Source organism: Magnolia sinica, chromosome 11, assembly GCF_029962835.1.
Source record: "Magnolia sinica isolate HGM2019 chromosome 11, MsV1, whole genome shotgun sequence".
Taxonomy (NCBI): Eukaryota; Viridiplantae; Streptophyta; class Magnoliopsida; order Magnoliales; family Magnoliaceae; genus Magnolia; species Magnolia sinica.
Window position 1 is genome coordinate 5,517,549 of NC_080583.1, and position 17,327 is coordinate 5,534,875.

A 17,327-nucleotide genomic window follows, 5' to 3' on the forward strand; every position below is an offset into this window, starting at 1 on the left:
GTATGCACGGGGCGCGTAACTCAAATCTTCAACATACCTGGGCCTTCTAGCTGGGCCTATCGGCATATTCCATGACAGTCAGCCATTGTCGTAATTTCTTTGTACATGCAGGTCCACTATATGTTAGGATCCATGAGGGCTATTCCTTGGGGGCAATGTTGGTTAAATTTTCACATTGTCGAGGTCGATTGTCGATGCCGATTGTTGATACCGATTATGAGTATGTGACAGCATAGCATCATGATACATGCCCATACGCATCATCTGCATGTTCGTTATGAGATGTGGTTGATCATTGCATATGTCATTGAGCATATTTTTATGAGACTCCCTGATAGGATAGGGTTATCTCACATGAGCACACGGTATGCGCAGGATTGATGCATGACTGGATTGTATGACTCATGCATCTCGCATTATGATTACTGTACGCCCTAACGACATTAGGGCCGTAGCCTCCACGTGCATATCGTGGATGGCTAGACGGGACACCGAAAATTTATTTTAGCATCGGCCATAAATGACCCTATGTGAAAATTTCAAAACCCTCTTGGTACTAGAGGACGCCCTAACGTCGAGACCGAGTGGATACATGAGCGCCTGAGTGCCGAATATCAGGAGACCGCGTCTCCCACTGTGTTGTGGTCGGTTGAGAGGGGGTGTAGCCTTATCTGCCCGAGCATAGGGGGCATTGCTAGGCTGAGTTTGACCAGCTCGTGAATGGATCCGCTATCGACGTGCTGGATAGGTATTAACAGACTATTGGTCAGACGGATAGTAAGGTTTCTTAGGCTCACTTGGACTGTGTGGCTAGGAGAGCGGCAATGCCATTTGGAGTGTACTAAACCCCGGTGATGATCCCAGAGTTGAACCGTACTGATATATGGACTTATTGAGTAGGAGTTGCATACTCATTCATTTATTCATTCACTATCCACTCGGGCTGGTGGTGCACAACTATTTGTTACGTGTACCTTCACAATGGCCAGGATTTCGGTTGGGGCGCGCGACTAACCTGAGATCAGGAGTTTACCACATTGAGTCTGACTATCTAAATTAAGTATGAGACTAGTTTGAATAAAAGTCCCTTATGATAGACCCCATAGCCTGCGATACTATGTACTATCATCCCGACTTCACACTCCAGCATGGTCATTCCATTCGTACCGCATATTGCATTATATGGTCTAGGTATGACTGTCGCTATTTGTGTTACTCATCAGGAATGTATATTACATTGCATCCTCTGCATCTGATATTTGGCTCTCTATGACTCCTAATTTGCATAGTTGATTTCTATTGCGTATTCTAATATTGTGTGACTCATGGACTTGTCAGTATTTCCGCTTATTTATGACCTTGTCAGTACTTCTATTTACTCTAATAACTCCTAATCTTGTTAGTATTTCTATTTACTCTGAAAATTCATGATCTTGTCAGTATTTCTGCTTATTCCGACATTGTGCGATATATAGATTATCCGTATTTTCGGTATTGTATGATTATGACATTGTATTGAATACTTTGCACTTACCTTGTGTACACACTTACATCACCCTCTAAGCTTTGTATAAGCTTATACACGATATATGCGTACAAGAGATGTTAGTTTGCAGCAGTATTGAGCTTGGAGTATGCAGCAGTCTTCTGGAGCTTTGATTTTTGACATGTGTATTTTCCATTCAGCAGTGCATTCAAAATTTATATTAGTGGATATGTGATGATGATGTTGCCTTTGTGATTTGGGTATACTTGTGGTTATGCCAATTAAGAGTTAAATGTACAAAAATAAATAAATCTTCCTTGTAGGATCCTATGATCGGAATCTTGCATATGGACGCTAGGAGCCGAGAATGGGGTGCTACGGAGGCTATTAGCACCGGATTTGACGATCGGAATTCTTGTGAATCCGATTTCCAGGTTTGGGGCATGACATCGACTGGCGTGGACATTATCTGACCCCTGCTCGAACTCGGCTCGGCTTGCTCCTCGAGCTTGATTGGCCAGCTCGGCTCAATTCCATCAACAACTCAAACCAATTTGAGCTGAGTTCAAGCCTAGATCAAGCCAAGTTTGCCTATGTAGCATTCTCACGAACACATGTACTACACCTTCAAATTCTCATTGTTTGTAAAACCGTAGCAGGTATTTCATCAAACACTTTGTAGGCAACATCAAAATCAAGAAAAAATAGTATTTGTTTTATATACACACCTTCCTTACCACCAACTAACACTTCGATGAGTTATTTCATCGAACACTTGATTAGCAACATTAATATCAAAGTAATCGTGTCACCAAACTGATTCGATCTGAGTTTGAGTCGAGTTGGGATTCAGTCCGAGTCGAGTCGAACTAGGACTCGGATCTTACATCAAATATTTTTTGAGCTAAAAAAATAAGTTCGACTTGACTCGAACTCAGTTTGTAACCGAATAGTACTTTTTTTGAGTCGAGCAAGCTAATCGATGTAACTCGGTTCGTGTACAGCCCAGCTGGCACGGCACGTGTCGTACATGTACCTCAAATCAAGCCATCCGAACAATGGGCCCCACTGTCAATGGCTCATAAGGCAAAAGTACAGCTAAACGGATGATCCTAACTAGCCAATTTGGTTAGCGTCCAACCAACGGTTAAAAAAGACAGATGGCCACTAATCTTAGAGCTCGAGATCATCCAATCCCTATGATTTTGGGTCCAAACCTAATCTACAGTGGGTCAAACTATTTGGACAGTTCGGATTCATCTACGTGTATGCACGGAGCGCGTAACTCAAATCTTCAACATACCTGGGCCTTCTAGCTGGGCCTATCGGCATATTCCATGACAGTCAGCCATTGTCGTAATTTCTTTGTACATGCAGGGCTACTTTTATAATTCTAACCCTACAAATAGCTCGAAGACATTTCCCTCCTCCAGTCTTCCATTTCTCTTTGCGATGGGAGAAGAAGGAGAATCCCAGCTCCGTACGGAGATGGACAGCAGCAGTAAGAGAAAGCTGGAAGAGATCCAGATCGCGAAGCAGAAAGCTCAGGAGATCGTAGCCCGCCTCGTCAACGATGCCGAAGCCAAGCGCCCTCGCTTCGACGAACCCTCCGAAACCCACGTCCCTGATTCTCACCGCCCGCTGGGCTCTGGTAACTCTCTTCATCCATCTCTCAATCTTTCTAAGATTTCTCAATAAATTTCAAAAACCGTCGTATTTCCTTCAATTCTGGTATGTCTAGACCTTTTCTTGTAGAAAAAAATGATTATATTCTAGAAAAGACGCATCGCATAATGCTCGGGCTGAGGTTTGTACAGATTGTTAGGGTTTAATGTTTGTAGAATTGTTTCCTGTGGGCCGTGGTTTGGTAGTGAAAGCCGTTGATATGATGGACCTCATCCTGGGTGGACATGTAGGAGTTGGGCTTTTCTGTTGATCCAACAAACCTAAGACAACAGACCTGACCAGTATCAGTCTTAATGGCTGTTTGGATTCACGCAAAGCTGTGTCGGTACAGACGGCTTGTCTGTGATTCATCGAACCTATTCATCGACATCGGAATCTAAGACACTAAGGACAATGTGTCTCCGAAATATGACTATTAGCAAACCTTGTACGTCTTTAAGCGGAATCGGAATCGGAATGACATTGAGGATGGCTTTTCCCTAGTTTGGTGCATGAAGGGAACGCAAAGCTCTGTGCACATGCATTGCATGTGCTAAGTGTGTCACATGTGCGACAGTCCAAGTTCATGCGGCCAACATGTGCATATGTGCCACTATCAATCTTTAAGCGTCCAATATGTGCTACACATGATAATGTGTACATGTGCTATAAACACTAGGTATGCCACCATAAGTCTCCACACGTGCCCCAGTCTATCCTTATTCCATGTTCCAGTTCCAGGGTGTTTGACAAACAACTAAACAAGGAAGAGAATAACTGGTCCCAACAACATGACCTGGATAGTATGCGTGGACACAACTTAACCTTAGCAGGTGTCGACTTTATTTTGCTTGAATCTAAACAGCCCTTTAGTTTTTTGAAAGGCAACTAAAATTCATTAAAAGAAGAGAAGGGAGAAAACAAACCGCTAAGATAGCCATCAGAGAACTCCCAAAACAAAGAAACAAACAACCAAAGAGCAAAGCAGGAAAGAAAGGAAAACAAACAAAAAAGAACAGCAAAAGAAAAAACCCAGCCAGATCAACCCAGAACAAACAGATAACCCACGAAATAGAAAAGAAAAGAAATGTAGCCTAGCTACGTCACGCTGAGCTGAATGTCAGTAAGAAGAGGATTGCGGCTGATGTTTGGGGAATTGCAGGCCCGTTCAGAGAGGAAATGCTGGATTCTCTTGATCACATAGATGACGGAATGTGACTCATCTCTGAAGCAGCGACAGTTTCTTTCTTCCCAGATGGCCCACCAAGCAGCAAGTATTTCTATTTACTCTGAAAATTCATGATCTTGTCAGTATTTCTGCTTATTCCGACATTGTGCGATATATAGATTATCCGTATTTTCGGTATTGTATGATTATGACATTGTATTGAATACTTTGCACTTACCTTGTGTACACACTTACATCACCCTCTAAGCTTTGTATAAGCTTATACACGATATATGCGTACAAGAGATGTTAGTTTGCAGCAGTATTGAGCTTGGAGTATGCAGCAGTCTTCTGGAGCTTTGATTTTTGACATGTGTATTTTCCATTCAGCAGTGCATTCAAAATTTATATTAGTGGATATGTGATGATGATGTTGCCTTTGTGATTTGGGTATACTTGTGGTTATGCCAATTAAGAGTTAAATGTACAAAAATAAATAAATCTTCCTTGTAGGATCCTATGATCGGAATCTTGCATATGGACGCTAGGAGCCGAGAATGGGGTGCTACGGAGGCTATTAGCACCGGATTTGACGATCGGAATTCTTGTGAATCCGATTTCCAGGTTTGGGGCATGACATCGACTGGCGTGGACATTATCTGACCCCTGCTCGAACTCGGCTCGGCTTGCTCCTCGAGCTTGATTGGCCAGCTCGGCTCAATTCCATCAACAACTCAAACCAATTTGAGCTGAGTTCAAGCCTAGATCAAGCCAAGTTTGCCTATGTAGCATTCTCACGAACACATGTACTACACCTTCAAATTCTCATTGTTTGTAAAACCGTAGCAGGTATTTCATCAAACACTTTGTAGGCAACATCAAAATCAAGAAAAAATAGTATTTGTTTTATATACACACCTTCCTTACCACCAACTAACACTTCGATGAGTTATTTCATCGAACACTTGATTAGCAACATTAATATCAAAGTAATCGTGTCACCAAACTGATTCGATCTGAGTTTGAGTCGAGTTGGGATTCAGTCCGAGTCGAGTCGAACTCAGGCAAGCTCGTACTCAGTTCAAATATTTGTTGAGCTAAAAAAAATCAGTGTGACTGGCTCGAACTCAGTTTCCAACCGAGTCGAATAGTACCTTTTCGAGTCGAGCAAGCTAACCGAGCTAACTCGGTTCTTGTACAGCCCAGCTGGCACGGCACGTGTCGTACATGTACCTCAAATCAAGCCATCCGAACAATGGGCCCACTGTCAATGGGTCATAAGGCAAAAGTACAGCTAAACGGATGATCCTAACTGGCCAATTTGCTTAGCGTCCAACCAACGGTTAAAAAAGACAGATGGCCACTAATCTTAGAGCTCAAGATCATCCCATCACTATGATTTTCGGTCCAAATCTAATCTACAGTGGGTCAAACTATTTGGACGGTTCGGATTCATCTACGTGTATGCACGGGGCGCGTAACTCAAATCTTCAACATACCTGGGCCTTCTAGCTGGGCCTATCGGCATATTCCATGACAGTCAGCCATTGTCGTAATTTCTTTGTACATGCAGGGCTACTTTTATAATTCTAACCCTACAAATAGCTCGAAGACATTTCCCTCCTCCAGTCTTCCATTTCTCTTTGCGATGGGAGAAGAAGGAGAATCCCAGCTCCGTACGGAGATGGACAGCAGCAGTAAGAGAAAGCTGGAAGAGATCCAGATCGCGAAGCAGAAAGCTCAGGAGATCGTAGCCCGCCTCGTCAACGATGCCGAAGCCAAGCGCCCTCGCTTCGACGAACCCTCCGAAACCCACGTCCCTGATTCTCACCGCCCGCTGGGCTCTGGTAACTCTCTTCATCCATCTCTCAATCTTTCTAAGATTTCTCAATAAATTTCAAAAACCGTCGTATTTCCTTCAATTCTGGTATGTCTAGACCTTTTCTTGTAGAAAAAAATGATTATATTCTAGAAAAGACGCATCGCATAATGCTCGGGCTGAGGTTTGTACAGATTGTTAGGGTTTAATGTTTGTAGAATTGTTTCCTGTGGGCCGTGGTTTGGTAGTGAAAGCCGTTGATATGATGGACCTCATCCTGGGTGGACATGTAGGAGTTGGGCTTTTCTGTTGATCCAACAAACCTAAGACAACAGACCTGACCAGTATCAGTCTTAATGGCTGTTTGGATTCACGCAAAGCTGTGTCGGTACAGACGGCTTGTCTGTGATTCATCGAACCTATTCATTGACATTGGAATCTAAGACACTAAGGACAATGTGTCTCCGAAATATGACTATTAGCAAACCTTGTACGTCTTTAAGCGGAATCGGAATCGGAATGACATTGAGGATGGCTTTTCCCTAGTTTGGTGCATGAAGGGAACGCAAAGCTCTGTGCACATGCATCGCATGTGCTAAGTGTGTCACATGTGCGACAGTCCAAGTTCATGCGGCCAACATGTGCATATGTGCCACTATCAATCTTTAAGCGTCCAATATTTGCTACACATGTCAATGTGTACATGTGCTATAAACACCAGGTATGCCACCATAAGTCTCCACACGTGCCCCAGTCTATCCTTATTCCATGTTCCAGTTCCAGGGTGTTTGACAAACAAGGAAGAGAATAACTGGTCCCAACAACATGACCTGGATAGTATGCGTGGACACAACTTAACCTATGTAGGTGTCGACTTTGTTTTGCTTGAATCTAAACAGCCCTTTAGTTTTTTGAAAGGCAACTAAAATTCATTAAAAGAAGAGAAGGGAGAAAACAAACCGCTAAGATAGCCATCAGAGAACTCCCAAAACAAAGAAACAAACAACCAAAGAGCAAAGCAGGAAAGAAAGGAAAACAAACAAAAAAGAACAGCAAAAGAAAAAACCCAGCCAGATCAACCCAGAACAAACAAATAACCCACGAAACAGAAAAGAAAAGAAATGTAGCCTGGCTACGTCACGCTGAGCTGAATGTCAGTAAGAAGAGGATTGCGGCTGATGTTTGCGGAATTGCAGGCCCGTTCAGAGAGGAAATGCTGGATTCTCTTGATCACATAGATGATGGAATGTGACTCATCTCTGAAGCAGCGACAGTTTCTTTCTTCCCAGATGGCCCACCAAGCAGCAAGAAGAGTGGTTCTCCAAACCACGGATCTGCTCTTTCCCAGGGAGATGTCGTGCCAGGCTGCAAGGACGCGATTTGTGGAAATAGGAAAAGACCAGGATATACTGAACATGGACAGTATAGTCGACCAAACCTTGTTGAAAAAAGGGCAGTGCATGAATAGATGGTCCGTCGTCTTTTCGTTTGACAGGCAACAGATGCAGATGTTGGTTAATGTCATCCCTCTTTTCCTCAGATTATCAATAGTGAGGACTTTTCTCTTTCCCACTAGCCACCCAAAAACACGATCTTTGGAGGAACCTTATATTTCCATACTCTTGCAGTAAACACCTCCTTTGAGTTATCTATCTTCTTTTCAAGAGATCGGTAAAAGGATTTCACCGAGAACAGGCCCTTTCTGTCTAGAGACCACACTAACTTATCTTGATGTCCCGGATCCGGATGGCAGTTTCCTATCCGCTGAAGAAGGCTTACATAAGAATCAACTTCCAAGTCGTACATATTTCTCCTGCAGGGCGGAGCCCAGACCACAACATTTCCTTGAAAGGTGTAACAATCAGCCACTGAGAGAAGAGGATTTGGGGCTAACCGATAAATATCTGGAAATTCCTCTTTTAAAACATGTGGGCCTGCCCAAATATCTTCTCAAAAACGAATTTTGTCCCCTTTCTCTATGGAGAAACGAATGTGACTTTGCACCTTTCTGTGGCAAGATAGAATTCCTCTCCAATAGCAGACGTGCTACTATATGACACACCCTTGGTCCACCACCCTTCAGACGATTTCCCATATTTACACTTAATCAACCTATTCCAAAGGGTTCCTTCTTCTGCTCCAAGTCTCCACCACCATTTGCCGAGGAGGGCACGATTCATAGCTTTGAGATTTCTAATTCTGGCTCCTCCGTCTTGAAAGTGTTTTCACACATCTTTCCAGTTGACCAAATGAAACTTCTTCCTGTCCTTGCTGCCGTGCCACAGAAAATCCCGTCTGAGCTTTTCGAGGGTGTCTAAGATCTTTGTCGGACATTTAAAAAGGGACATGAAGTATAAGGGGAGATTTGAGAGCGCCACTTTTATCAGAGTGAGCCGGCCCCCTAGCGAAAGATATCTGCATTTCCACCTCGTGAGATAGAGTCCGAACCGATCAATGATTTTGTCCCAAAGCGCCACCGGGGGCTTGCCTATACATAGGGGGAGCCCAACAAAAGTGGTAGGGAGGCAGCCCGGGGCGCAACCAAAAAAATCAGCGAAACTGCGGGTCTTGGACTCACCATTCAATGGAGTTGCCACCATTCAATCCATTGGTAAATGGAATCGGATACAATTTTGTTTGTCACTTCTTCTATGTGGGATTGTGTGATACCAAACACTACTATGGATAGCCAACTATACTTCGTAGGGCACAACAAAATTGAAATAGAGTGGGTGCTGTTGATTTAAAGGCTAAATAAGAACTAAAAATAAGCAAACTAAAGGAAATACATGGTGATCAAGTATGCATAGAAATGGATCTTGTTTGTCTCACCACCTAGTTCCCGTTTCCACTCCCTTGATTTTTTTTTTTTGAAAGATGAAACATTTTATTAGGCAGAGCCAGGAAGGAAACAAACACGAGGCAAAGACAAAAAAAAGCTAGAAACAAAAACAATGGAAAGCAAGGTAGAAAACTAAAATGTTGGGACCACCCCGACACGAAGTAAGGAGCCCCATCTTTGAACAGAGCTAGCACCTTACAGAAAACCCCGACAGAAGAAACTTGAGAATTTCGAAAGCAATGATTATTCCTTTTAGACCGGACAACCCATAGAACCGTGAGGAGGTTGAGTCTCTATCTTTTCCTACCAAAAGAGCCTCTATTACACCCATGCCAAGAACTGAAAAGACCCTCAATGGATGAGGGCATCACCCAAGAGATTACTCGGTCCAACTATCTCAACCAGATATCCCAAGTGAAGGAACAAATGGTCCACCAATTTGTCATTTTGGAGACACAACAAACACGCATTAGCCAAAGGCATTCCTCTTTTCAATAGATTGTCGATTGTGAGAATGTGGTTCTTTCCAACCAACTAGACAAAAGCCGTGAAATGATTTTTTTTATTTTTTTAATTATTATTATTATTTTTCGAACTAGATTGCGCCTGTATGACAGCCGCTAGCTGAGGAAAAATGAGAAGAAGGGTCTTGTAAAAAGGCCGGACTAGCTAAGCTCCAGATCAAAGAATCCTCCTACTTGGGAGAGGGAAAGTCAAACCCACTATTTTGGGATCTAAAAGGTTTCTCCTAAATGGGGGGATCCAAACCCCATTCGCACCCTCGCCCAAAAAACAATTTCCCACAGTATGCTAATGTCTAAATAGAGAGCAACCAAAGTAGGGCAGGCCGAATTGAGGGAAGAATCCCCACACCATTTGTTAGACCAGAATATAATTGATTCCCCATTGCCCCCAACACGTCTCAAGCCGTTTAAAACTTTGGGAGCCACTCTAGCAATCCCTTTCCAAATAGAGGAGCGATAGAGGGAGGATGGTTTGGTCCATCCCTACCACTTGGGGCCATGCCATATTTTGCAACAGCAATTGATCTCCATTGGCTAGAATCTTCCTTATTAAACCTCCAAGCCCATTAGCCTAGCATAGCCTCTTTGACTAGCTCCAATCTCTTTATACCTGCTCCCCCATCCGAATAGGAAGTACAAACTTCCTTCCAATTAAGAAAAGGAATTTTTTTACAAGTAGATCCTCCTTGCGGAGTTCATTGATTCGACATACAATTGATTTATGGCAATAGAACAGAGACATGTAATACATGGGTAAATTAGAAGGAGAAGCGTTGATCAAAGTAATCCTGCCACCCAACGAGAGGAGTTTGCTTTTCCAAGGGTAAAGTTTGCTCTCCATGTGCTCCATAATCTTATCTGACAAGCACAAGGCAAGCTTCCTCACGCAGAGGGGAAGACCAAGATATTTAGTTGGAAGAGTTCCCACTGGGAGGTTGATACCGAAAAGCTCACTCTTTGATAGATTTACTTTCAAACCTGAAACCACCTCAAACCAACATATCATCATGCACACGAAATCTACCATTGTGGGGGGTTTTGAGTGTATAATATACACGAGTTATGGGAGAAAGGAGGCTATGGGGGTATTTATAGGCTTGTATAGAGGCCCAGAGTTGGGTGGAAATTGCGCAAGCCATGTAAAAACAGAAGGGGTGTGGGTGTCTAGAAGATTCTAAACAAGTGCTTTCACGTACGATCATGTTGGAGGTGACAAGGTCACTATTGGCATATTACTTTTGACTGCTTTGACCTCCGGACCATGTAGATAGTTGGACTTGCTATTTCTGAATGTATGGCCATGATGATGGTGGCATTGTTACTGTTGGCATGCCATTTTCCATTTTTATTGAATCTTGACAATGGGATGTGAGATCAAAGCAAATGAACTCATCAGCACGGTACTTTAACCATTTTGATCCGTGGGGTGAAAGGGTGAGATGCATCTAGTTGCATTAGATATGTTCTAAGTTTTGGCATGTTTACCCTCTACTTGCACCTAGTTTTGGAGGCATTGTAGTTAAAGTATTCCAAAACGGTTATGTAATGGTAAAGGTGGTAACCATTCTATGTTATAGGGTTGTAACGGCCGTCACCGAAAAATTTGACCCATAACGCCTTGCAACGGCACTGTAATGGTCCTGTAACGTTTGTAACAGCCTCTTAATGTTCTGTTACAGTGGGCCAAAATAGGGTTTTGAAAGAAAAAAACATGTAATGGTTGTTATAATCTATACTGTAATGGTAACAACGGTGGGTTTTACGACCACTGTTACTGTTATGGAATACCTTGGTGGTATCTTGCTGGTGCCATTGGACATTTTCTCTTTTTATGTGCAAACAAATATAAGGGGTTGTTTGGCTGCTTGTAAAGTTTTTAAGTTATAAACACTTAAGACTTCAAACTCTTTTCAGGTGTAAAGTGTTTACAGTTTGTTCAGGGAGAGATGTATAAAATTAGTAAATAGTAACCTTTTGGCCTGCCTTTAGTTTATGGCTTTCAGAATCTCATCTAATACTCTCCATTGTTGGTCACGTTCTCTTAAACTATATTTAGTCTTGTAATGAGAAATTCGTGTTTGGGCTCCTAAATCCTTTAGTTTATGGCTTTCAGAAATCTCATCTAATACTCTCCATTTTTGGTCACGTTCTCTTAAACTATATTTAGTCTTGTAATGAGAAATTCGTGTTTGGGCTCCTAAATCCATGCTCTTGGCCTGTCTATTTTAACATATGCATGGGGATGAGTAGGTTATTTCTTTTGTTGTTTCTCATACTCTTCTATTCCCATTTATTCTCCAGATATTTCCCAAAGGCCTCCAAGCCAGCCGAATCCGATAGCTAACTCCCAAGTTGGTTCATTTCCTTTTGCGGCACAACCAATTCACTATAACAATTTTCAAGGAACAAGTAAAAAAGTGGACGTACCAAATGCCAAGGTACCTTATCATTCTCTTGTCATGATTTTTTGATATTGAATCAAAGTTTTAAATCGGTGTATCGGGTATCACATCGTTTACCACTGATATGGCCGTGTATCACCCCTGTATTGGGCTGGTACAGGCTGATGCCACCATTTCATTCATGGGCGGTACTGGTATGTATCAGGGGATATGTACCGGTTCCAGATGATACTTTAAACCTTGTACTGAATACGAATCTTCTGCTCTTCTATGTAAATTCTTCATCTCAGGTTGGTGTGATTATTGGGAAAGGTGGGGAGACTATAAAATATCTTCAGCTTCAGTCAGGAGCCAGAATTCAAGTAACCAGGGATGCAGATGCTGATCCGTATTCTCAGACGAGGGAGGTGGAATTGACTGGTACGTTGGAGCAAGTCAGCAGGGCGGAGCAGCTAATCAAGGATGTAATCTCGGAGGTGCGTTGTTGTCTGTGTTAACCACATTGAATTGACAACCGTAAGGCTTCGTTTGTCATTCACAAAACTTATTTGTGTGAACGACAGAGTGATACAGGGGGTTCTAGCACATCAGGAGCACGAGGAATCACATCCATGCAGCCAGGAACCGAACAGTTCTCAATGAGAGTTCCAAACAACAAGGTAGTCCATCGATGCAAATTTTCTTTTCTTTTGTCGGTTTCCATTCAGATGAAGTAAATGCCATTGTAACTGGAGGTTTTTGAGATGCTCATGTATTTTATGTTTTTAGGTTGCCATGATCATTGGTAAGGGGGGTGAGACCATTAAGAACATGCAAAACAAGTCGGGAGCTCGAATTCAGGTTAGCTACTTTCTTTGACGCAGATATCACATGTCACATTTTCTGGTAATTAATGTGGTATTTTTTTTTTCAAGCTTGAGGTATTTGGGCTCTTTTATCTTTCTACCTTATTTTGTGCATTTACTTAGAAATTACATGTCAGTGATCTCACATTGACAAATACAATTCAGTTGCTAAAAAAAAAAAGAAGGTTTCTGCACATTTGAATGTAAGCATTGAACAAACATGCTTTTGGAATCCTCATACATATTCCCAAAAAATAAAACGGGTAGTACAGGGCCGGTGCGCTGGCCGATTTTGTTATGTAATACCTTGCCCTGTCAAGAAGAAAAGAACGAAAGAAGAATTTGAGATGTCTTGCATTGAGACAATTAGATAGAAAGAATAGAAAGAAAGCCACAAATGCCTATCGCTCGAAACAAGGTGCAATCCTTGATGCTGTACTGCTTGCATTTCTGGGTGTAGCTAAATAAGTTCTAATATAGTAAAAAAAAAAGAAAAAGAAACAGAAAAAAAAACATGAAAACTGTAATTCCAGTCAATGTTAAGGATTGATTTTGAATGGTGGCTGTGCCCTGGCCAAAACCATCCTAAACAAAGATGAAATTCTGGTGTCCAAAAGATTCCTGAAAAGTATGAAAACTTATCCCAAGAAATGGAAAATATTATGAACTTTTTAAAAAAAAATGAAATAAGAGCTATGTTTGTTAGATATTATATTATTACATCATCATCGTGATGCAGACTCTGGTTGTTCTATCATGTATAGAGTGAAGCATGCATATATCGCGGCGTTGAAAAATATAGAAACTGAGTCGAATGGTTGAAACAAGATCATTAGCAATGTGGATCAGCATGGAATGGACTGAAATGGGGAAAGTACCTGCATCTGTTTGAGAAGTGGGGTAATTATTTTTTGTTTTTTGTTTTTTAACCATGGCTTGGAACTTGCAGATGTGGATAATGTGTGTGTGCTGAAGCAAGCATGTTTGTTTCCATGCTTGCATACATCTCTGCCCTGGTGTGTGCATGTGCGCATGCATTTTTTTCCGTGAAGAGTATGCCAGTGTCTGTATTTAACGAAAATTTGTGATGTTGTTGATGTGGCTTCTGCAAATCAATTCAGCTTCACCATAGGGGGTCTTAAGTGTTTGGAAAATTGTCTGCTGATGGTTTACCATCGTTTGTATATTTGAAGATGTTGTAGTTTAGCTCTTCCTGGCTCTGCAGAGTTAACTTTCTGCAACTCTTGTTGCTTTTTCGCCTGAGCATGGATTGAGCCTGACTTTCTAAACATAGGTGTGCGTATGCATGATAAATATTCTGTTCATTTACTCTCACTTGATAGTCATTTTCACTTACCAAAGATGGGGACTTGGATGGAGTGGACTGGTGGAAAAGGATTCATGTAGCCAACCCCAATTAGTTGTGATAAGGCTTAGATGATGTTGATGATGATGATGAAAGATAGGGAGGGGCTTGGATGGGAACTTCCGGCAAAGCAGGATTCATAAAGCTGACCCCCAAAAACTGGGACAATGCTATGATGATGATGATGATTCATAAAGCTGACCCCAAAAAACTGGGACAATGCTATGATGATTATGATGATTCATAAAGCTGACACCTCATATTTCCAGTAAGGCATGATGCTTCTCTTGTCGAAGTCTCGAGTCCAGATGAAAAATTTCCTGAAAGTGGGATACAAGTAACTAACATACTCTCCTAATATGTGCCTTTTCTGTTTTCTTTTTCTTAAAAAAGGTAATTTCCCTTCTAAATATAAAAACAGTGATATTTGAGAGGAAATTTTATATATATATATTTAATGATTGCATTTCTTTATCTCTATATAGTTACCTTGTGTATTGCCCTCCTTTTCTTTCCTGATTGTTAAGCTGGGATTGAACCTGGTACCTCATGGTTGAAATTCTGATTATATTCCACATTCATAGCTTGGTATTAATTGTGGTGTCCCCTGTCTCCTGTTTAGATATCATCTGCATCCATCTTAGATAATAACTGAATTATGTGTTTCCTGCTCATTGCTTCAGGTTGTACCACTACATCTTCCTCCGGGTGACACATCAACAGAACGGACAGTTTTCATAAATGGAAGCAATGAACAAATTGAATATGCTAAGGAATTGCTCAATGAAGTTATCAGTGAGGTGCGTGTGCTGGTGTTGTGTTAAAACTGATTCATGATGCCTCTCTCTCTTTCTCTCTCTCTCTCTCTCTCTCTCTCTCTGTCTGTGCATGTCTTTGTGACCAAACCATGTTTCAACTCCTGTTGGAAAAAAAGAAAAAAATTTTAAAAAAGAAGAAGAAACTTTGTTATGGTTAACTGACGTGCATCCTACTTAGCATTGGAGGGTTGCATCAGATTGTAAGTGACGAGCTGTATTGGAATCCGGGTAAGTAAGAAATGGGCCCTTGATACCCAACGAGGTTTGGGCGAGTGGCCATCACTGTGGGTTTGCTCCCTACAAGTGTGGGTTCGACTCCCCTCGTCGGCATTACCTGATACATGTGGTTGGGGGTGATTGCGTGTATCTGCAGGGAATAGTCTTGCCTTAAAAGGGGTGTGCACACCCTATGTCTTCAAAAAAAGGAAAAAAAAAGGGCCCTTGATAGAGTGGAATTGCAGAACAGGATTCATGCAGCCAACCCCGATTAGTTGGGATGAAGCTTAGATGATGATGGCGACGACAATTATTCTACTTGGCATTGGTCCATGTGTAACTGTCTACGTTGTTTTATTTGCTTTAGTTTGATATTTGACAGTACAATATATTTAGTGTTTTTAGTACTGGTAACCAAATATTGTGCATCCACCTTTGTCACATGAGTAGATGTTCTTCGAAAAGAAAACAGCAGTTACTCTTTTACCTAACAATGAGTTCCAATGGTCTGTTGTTCACCCTTGATGCATTGAGAGTCTTTCGTTATGCTTTATGTTTTTGTGCAGTCTCAGTCACACATATTCTATCAATTTCCCCATTTGCTTCATGTTTTAGGGTGCTTTTGTCTCATCCACCTGCCTTTCTAGTGTTTGGTATTGTGTTGGTGCAATGGTCTGATACATGCATTGCTTGCAACTGGTCATATATGTAGGCACCTGTTGATTTTATCAGTCTATTGCTTCTTTTTCTTGCTTTTCTCCTCATGTCTTCAAACCTGTCTGCAATTGTTATTTATGAACTGTTTGTTTCTATCTCATGCAATTCCAAATTACCCAATCAGTTTAGATATGAAGATGGATGGATTTGATCATTCACAGACGGGTGATATTGAGATATATTATCCTCTCAGGACTGCAGTTAGCCTTCCATTTATTACAGTTTTTGAAGGCTTTTTTAGCAGCATCTCTGATTTGATTATTCTTCTGCAGAATCGTGCTAGAAATGCTACAACTGGTAATTACATGCAGCAGGGATACCACCCTCCGGGAAGCTGGGGCCAGCCAGGGCAGCCTCCGGCACTGCAAGCCGCATATGGATACGGACAGCCGGGAGTGTATCCTACTCCCCCTCCATACTACGGTGGCTATCCCCCACAACCAGCTGGATGGGATCAGGCAGCCGCTTCTGGATCAGCTCCGCCACCTCAGCAAAGTGCTGGATATGATTACTATGGACAACAGCAAGGTCAGGTGGGATCTATTCCATCCAATATTGACTATGGTTATTCTCAGACAACACTGGTCGCTGGCTATGGTTATGATCAGGGTTACTCCGATCAGCAGCAGAATTATGGACAGGATGGCCCACCTGAGGGCCAACAACATGACCTAAATAACCCATATGCAACTCCGGGATACGGATCATCCGGTGCAACACCTGGGAAACCAGAAGAGACCACAGGTCAGACAGTTGGAACAACCACCTCCCAGCCATATGTAACTCAATCATCTAAGCCAGCTCAGCCGGTTACATATAGTCAGCAACCGACTGTTTCACCAGCCTATGTGGCTTCTCAAAGCTATTCAGTCCAGCTGGCACCTCAGCCAGCATATGATCAATCGGGTTACACCCATACAGGGTATGGTGGGCAGCAACCTGCACAGAGTCTGTCACCAACGTCGCAGCTGGGCCACGAACAAGGTGCATATCCTCCACAGCCTGCTGTTTCTCAGTCTGGTTATGTTCAGGGAACAAATCCTCCTGCTTATGAACAGCCAGAACCGCAGCCTTAGCCCCTACCAACAACCCATGGGTATTCGCAGGCAGCCCTTGGGTTATGGAACTGAAAGAAAAGACGACGGAAAACACCCCTGCTGTTCTTCCTCAAAGATAAAGGTATTGGATCTAATCTCCTTAGGTGATAGTAGTGTAGTTGTGTACTTGACCATGCGGGTTTGTTAGATGGTGAGCTATCATCCTATATCTGAACAACCTAAATCTTTTGATCGGCATTTTGGCTGTTTAGAACCATGTGTTTCTGTATAATATTCAAATGAATAGAATTGTGTGTTAGAGAAGAAAATAGGAAGAAGAAAAATCTTCTCTTCCTCCTTTTTGTTGAGGGGTTGTATGTAATCGAATGTGCAAGTTTTGCCGTGTTGGAGTGGCAACCCAC

The 17,327-nt window shown here is 42.2% G+C and overlaps 1 protein-coding gene across 1 annotated transcript; it reads left to right on the top strand.

The window, feature by feature from the left end:
* The first annotated feature begins 5,936 nt into the window (after window positions 1-5,936).
* On the top strand, window positions 5,937-17,273 carry LOC131218643 (uncharacterized). Its single transcript, XM_058213304.1, has 7 exons — window positions 5,937-6,166; window positions 11,806-11,942; window positions 12,197-12,382; window positions 12,470-12,565; window positions 12,675-12,746; window positions 14,801-14,917; window positions 16,141-17,273. The coding sequence occupies exons 1-7, from the start codon at window positions 5,968-5,970 to the stop codon at window positions 16,942-16,944; spliced, it is 1,611 nt and encodes a 536-aa protein (XP_058069287.1). The 5' UTR covers window positions 5,937-5,967; the 3' UTR covers window positions 16,945-17,273.
* Window positions 17,274-17,327: the final 54 nt, after the last annotated feature.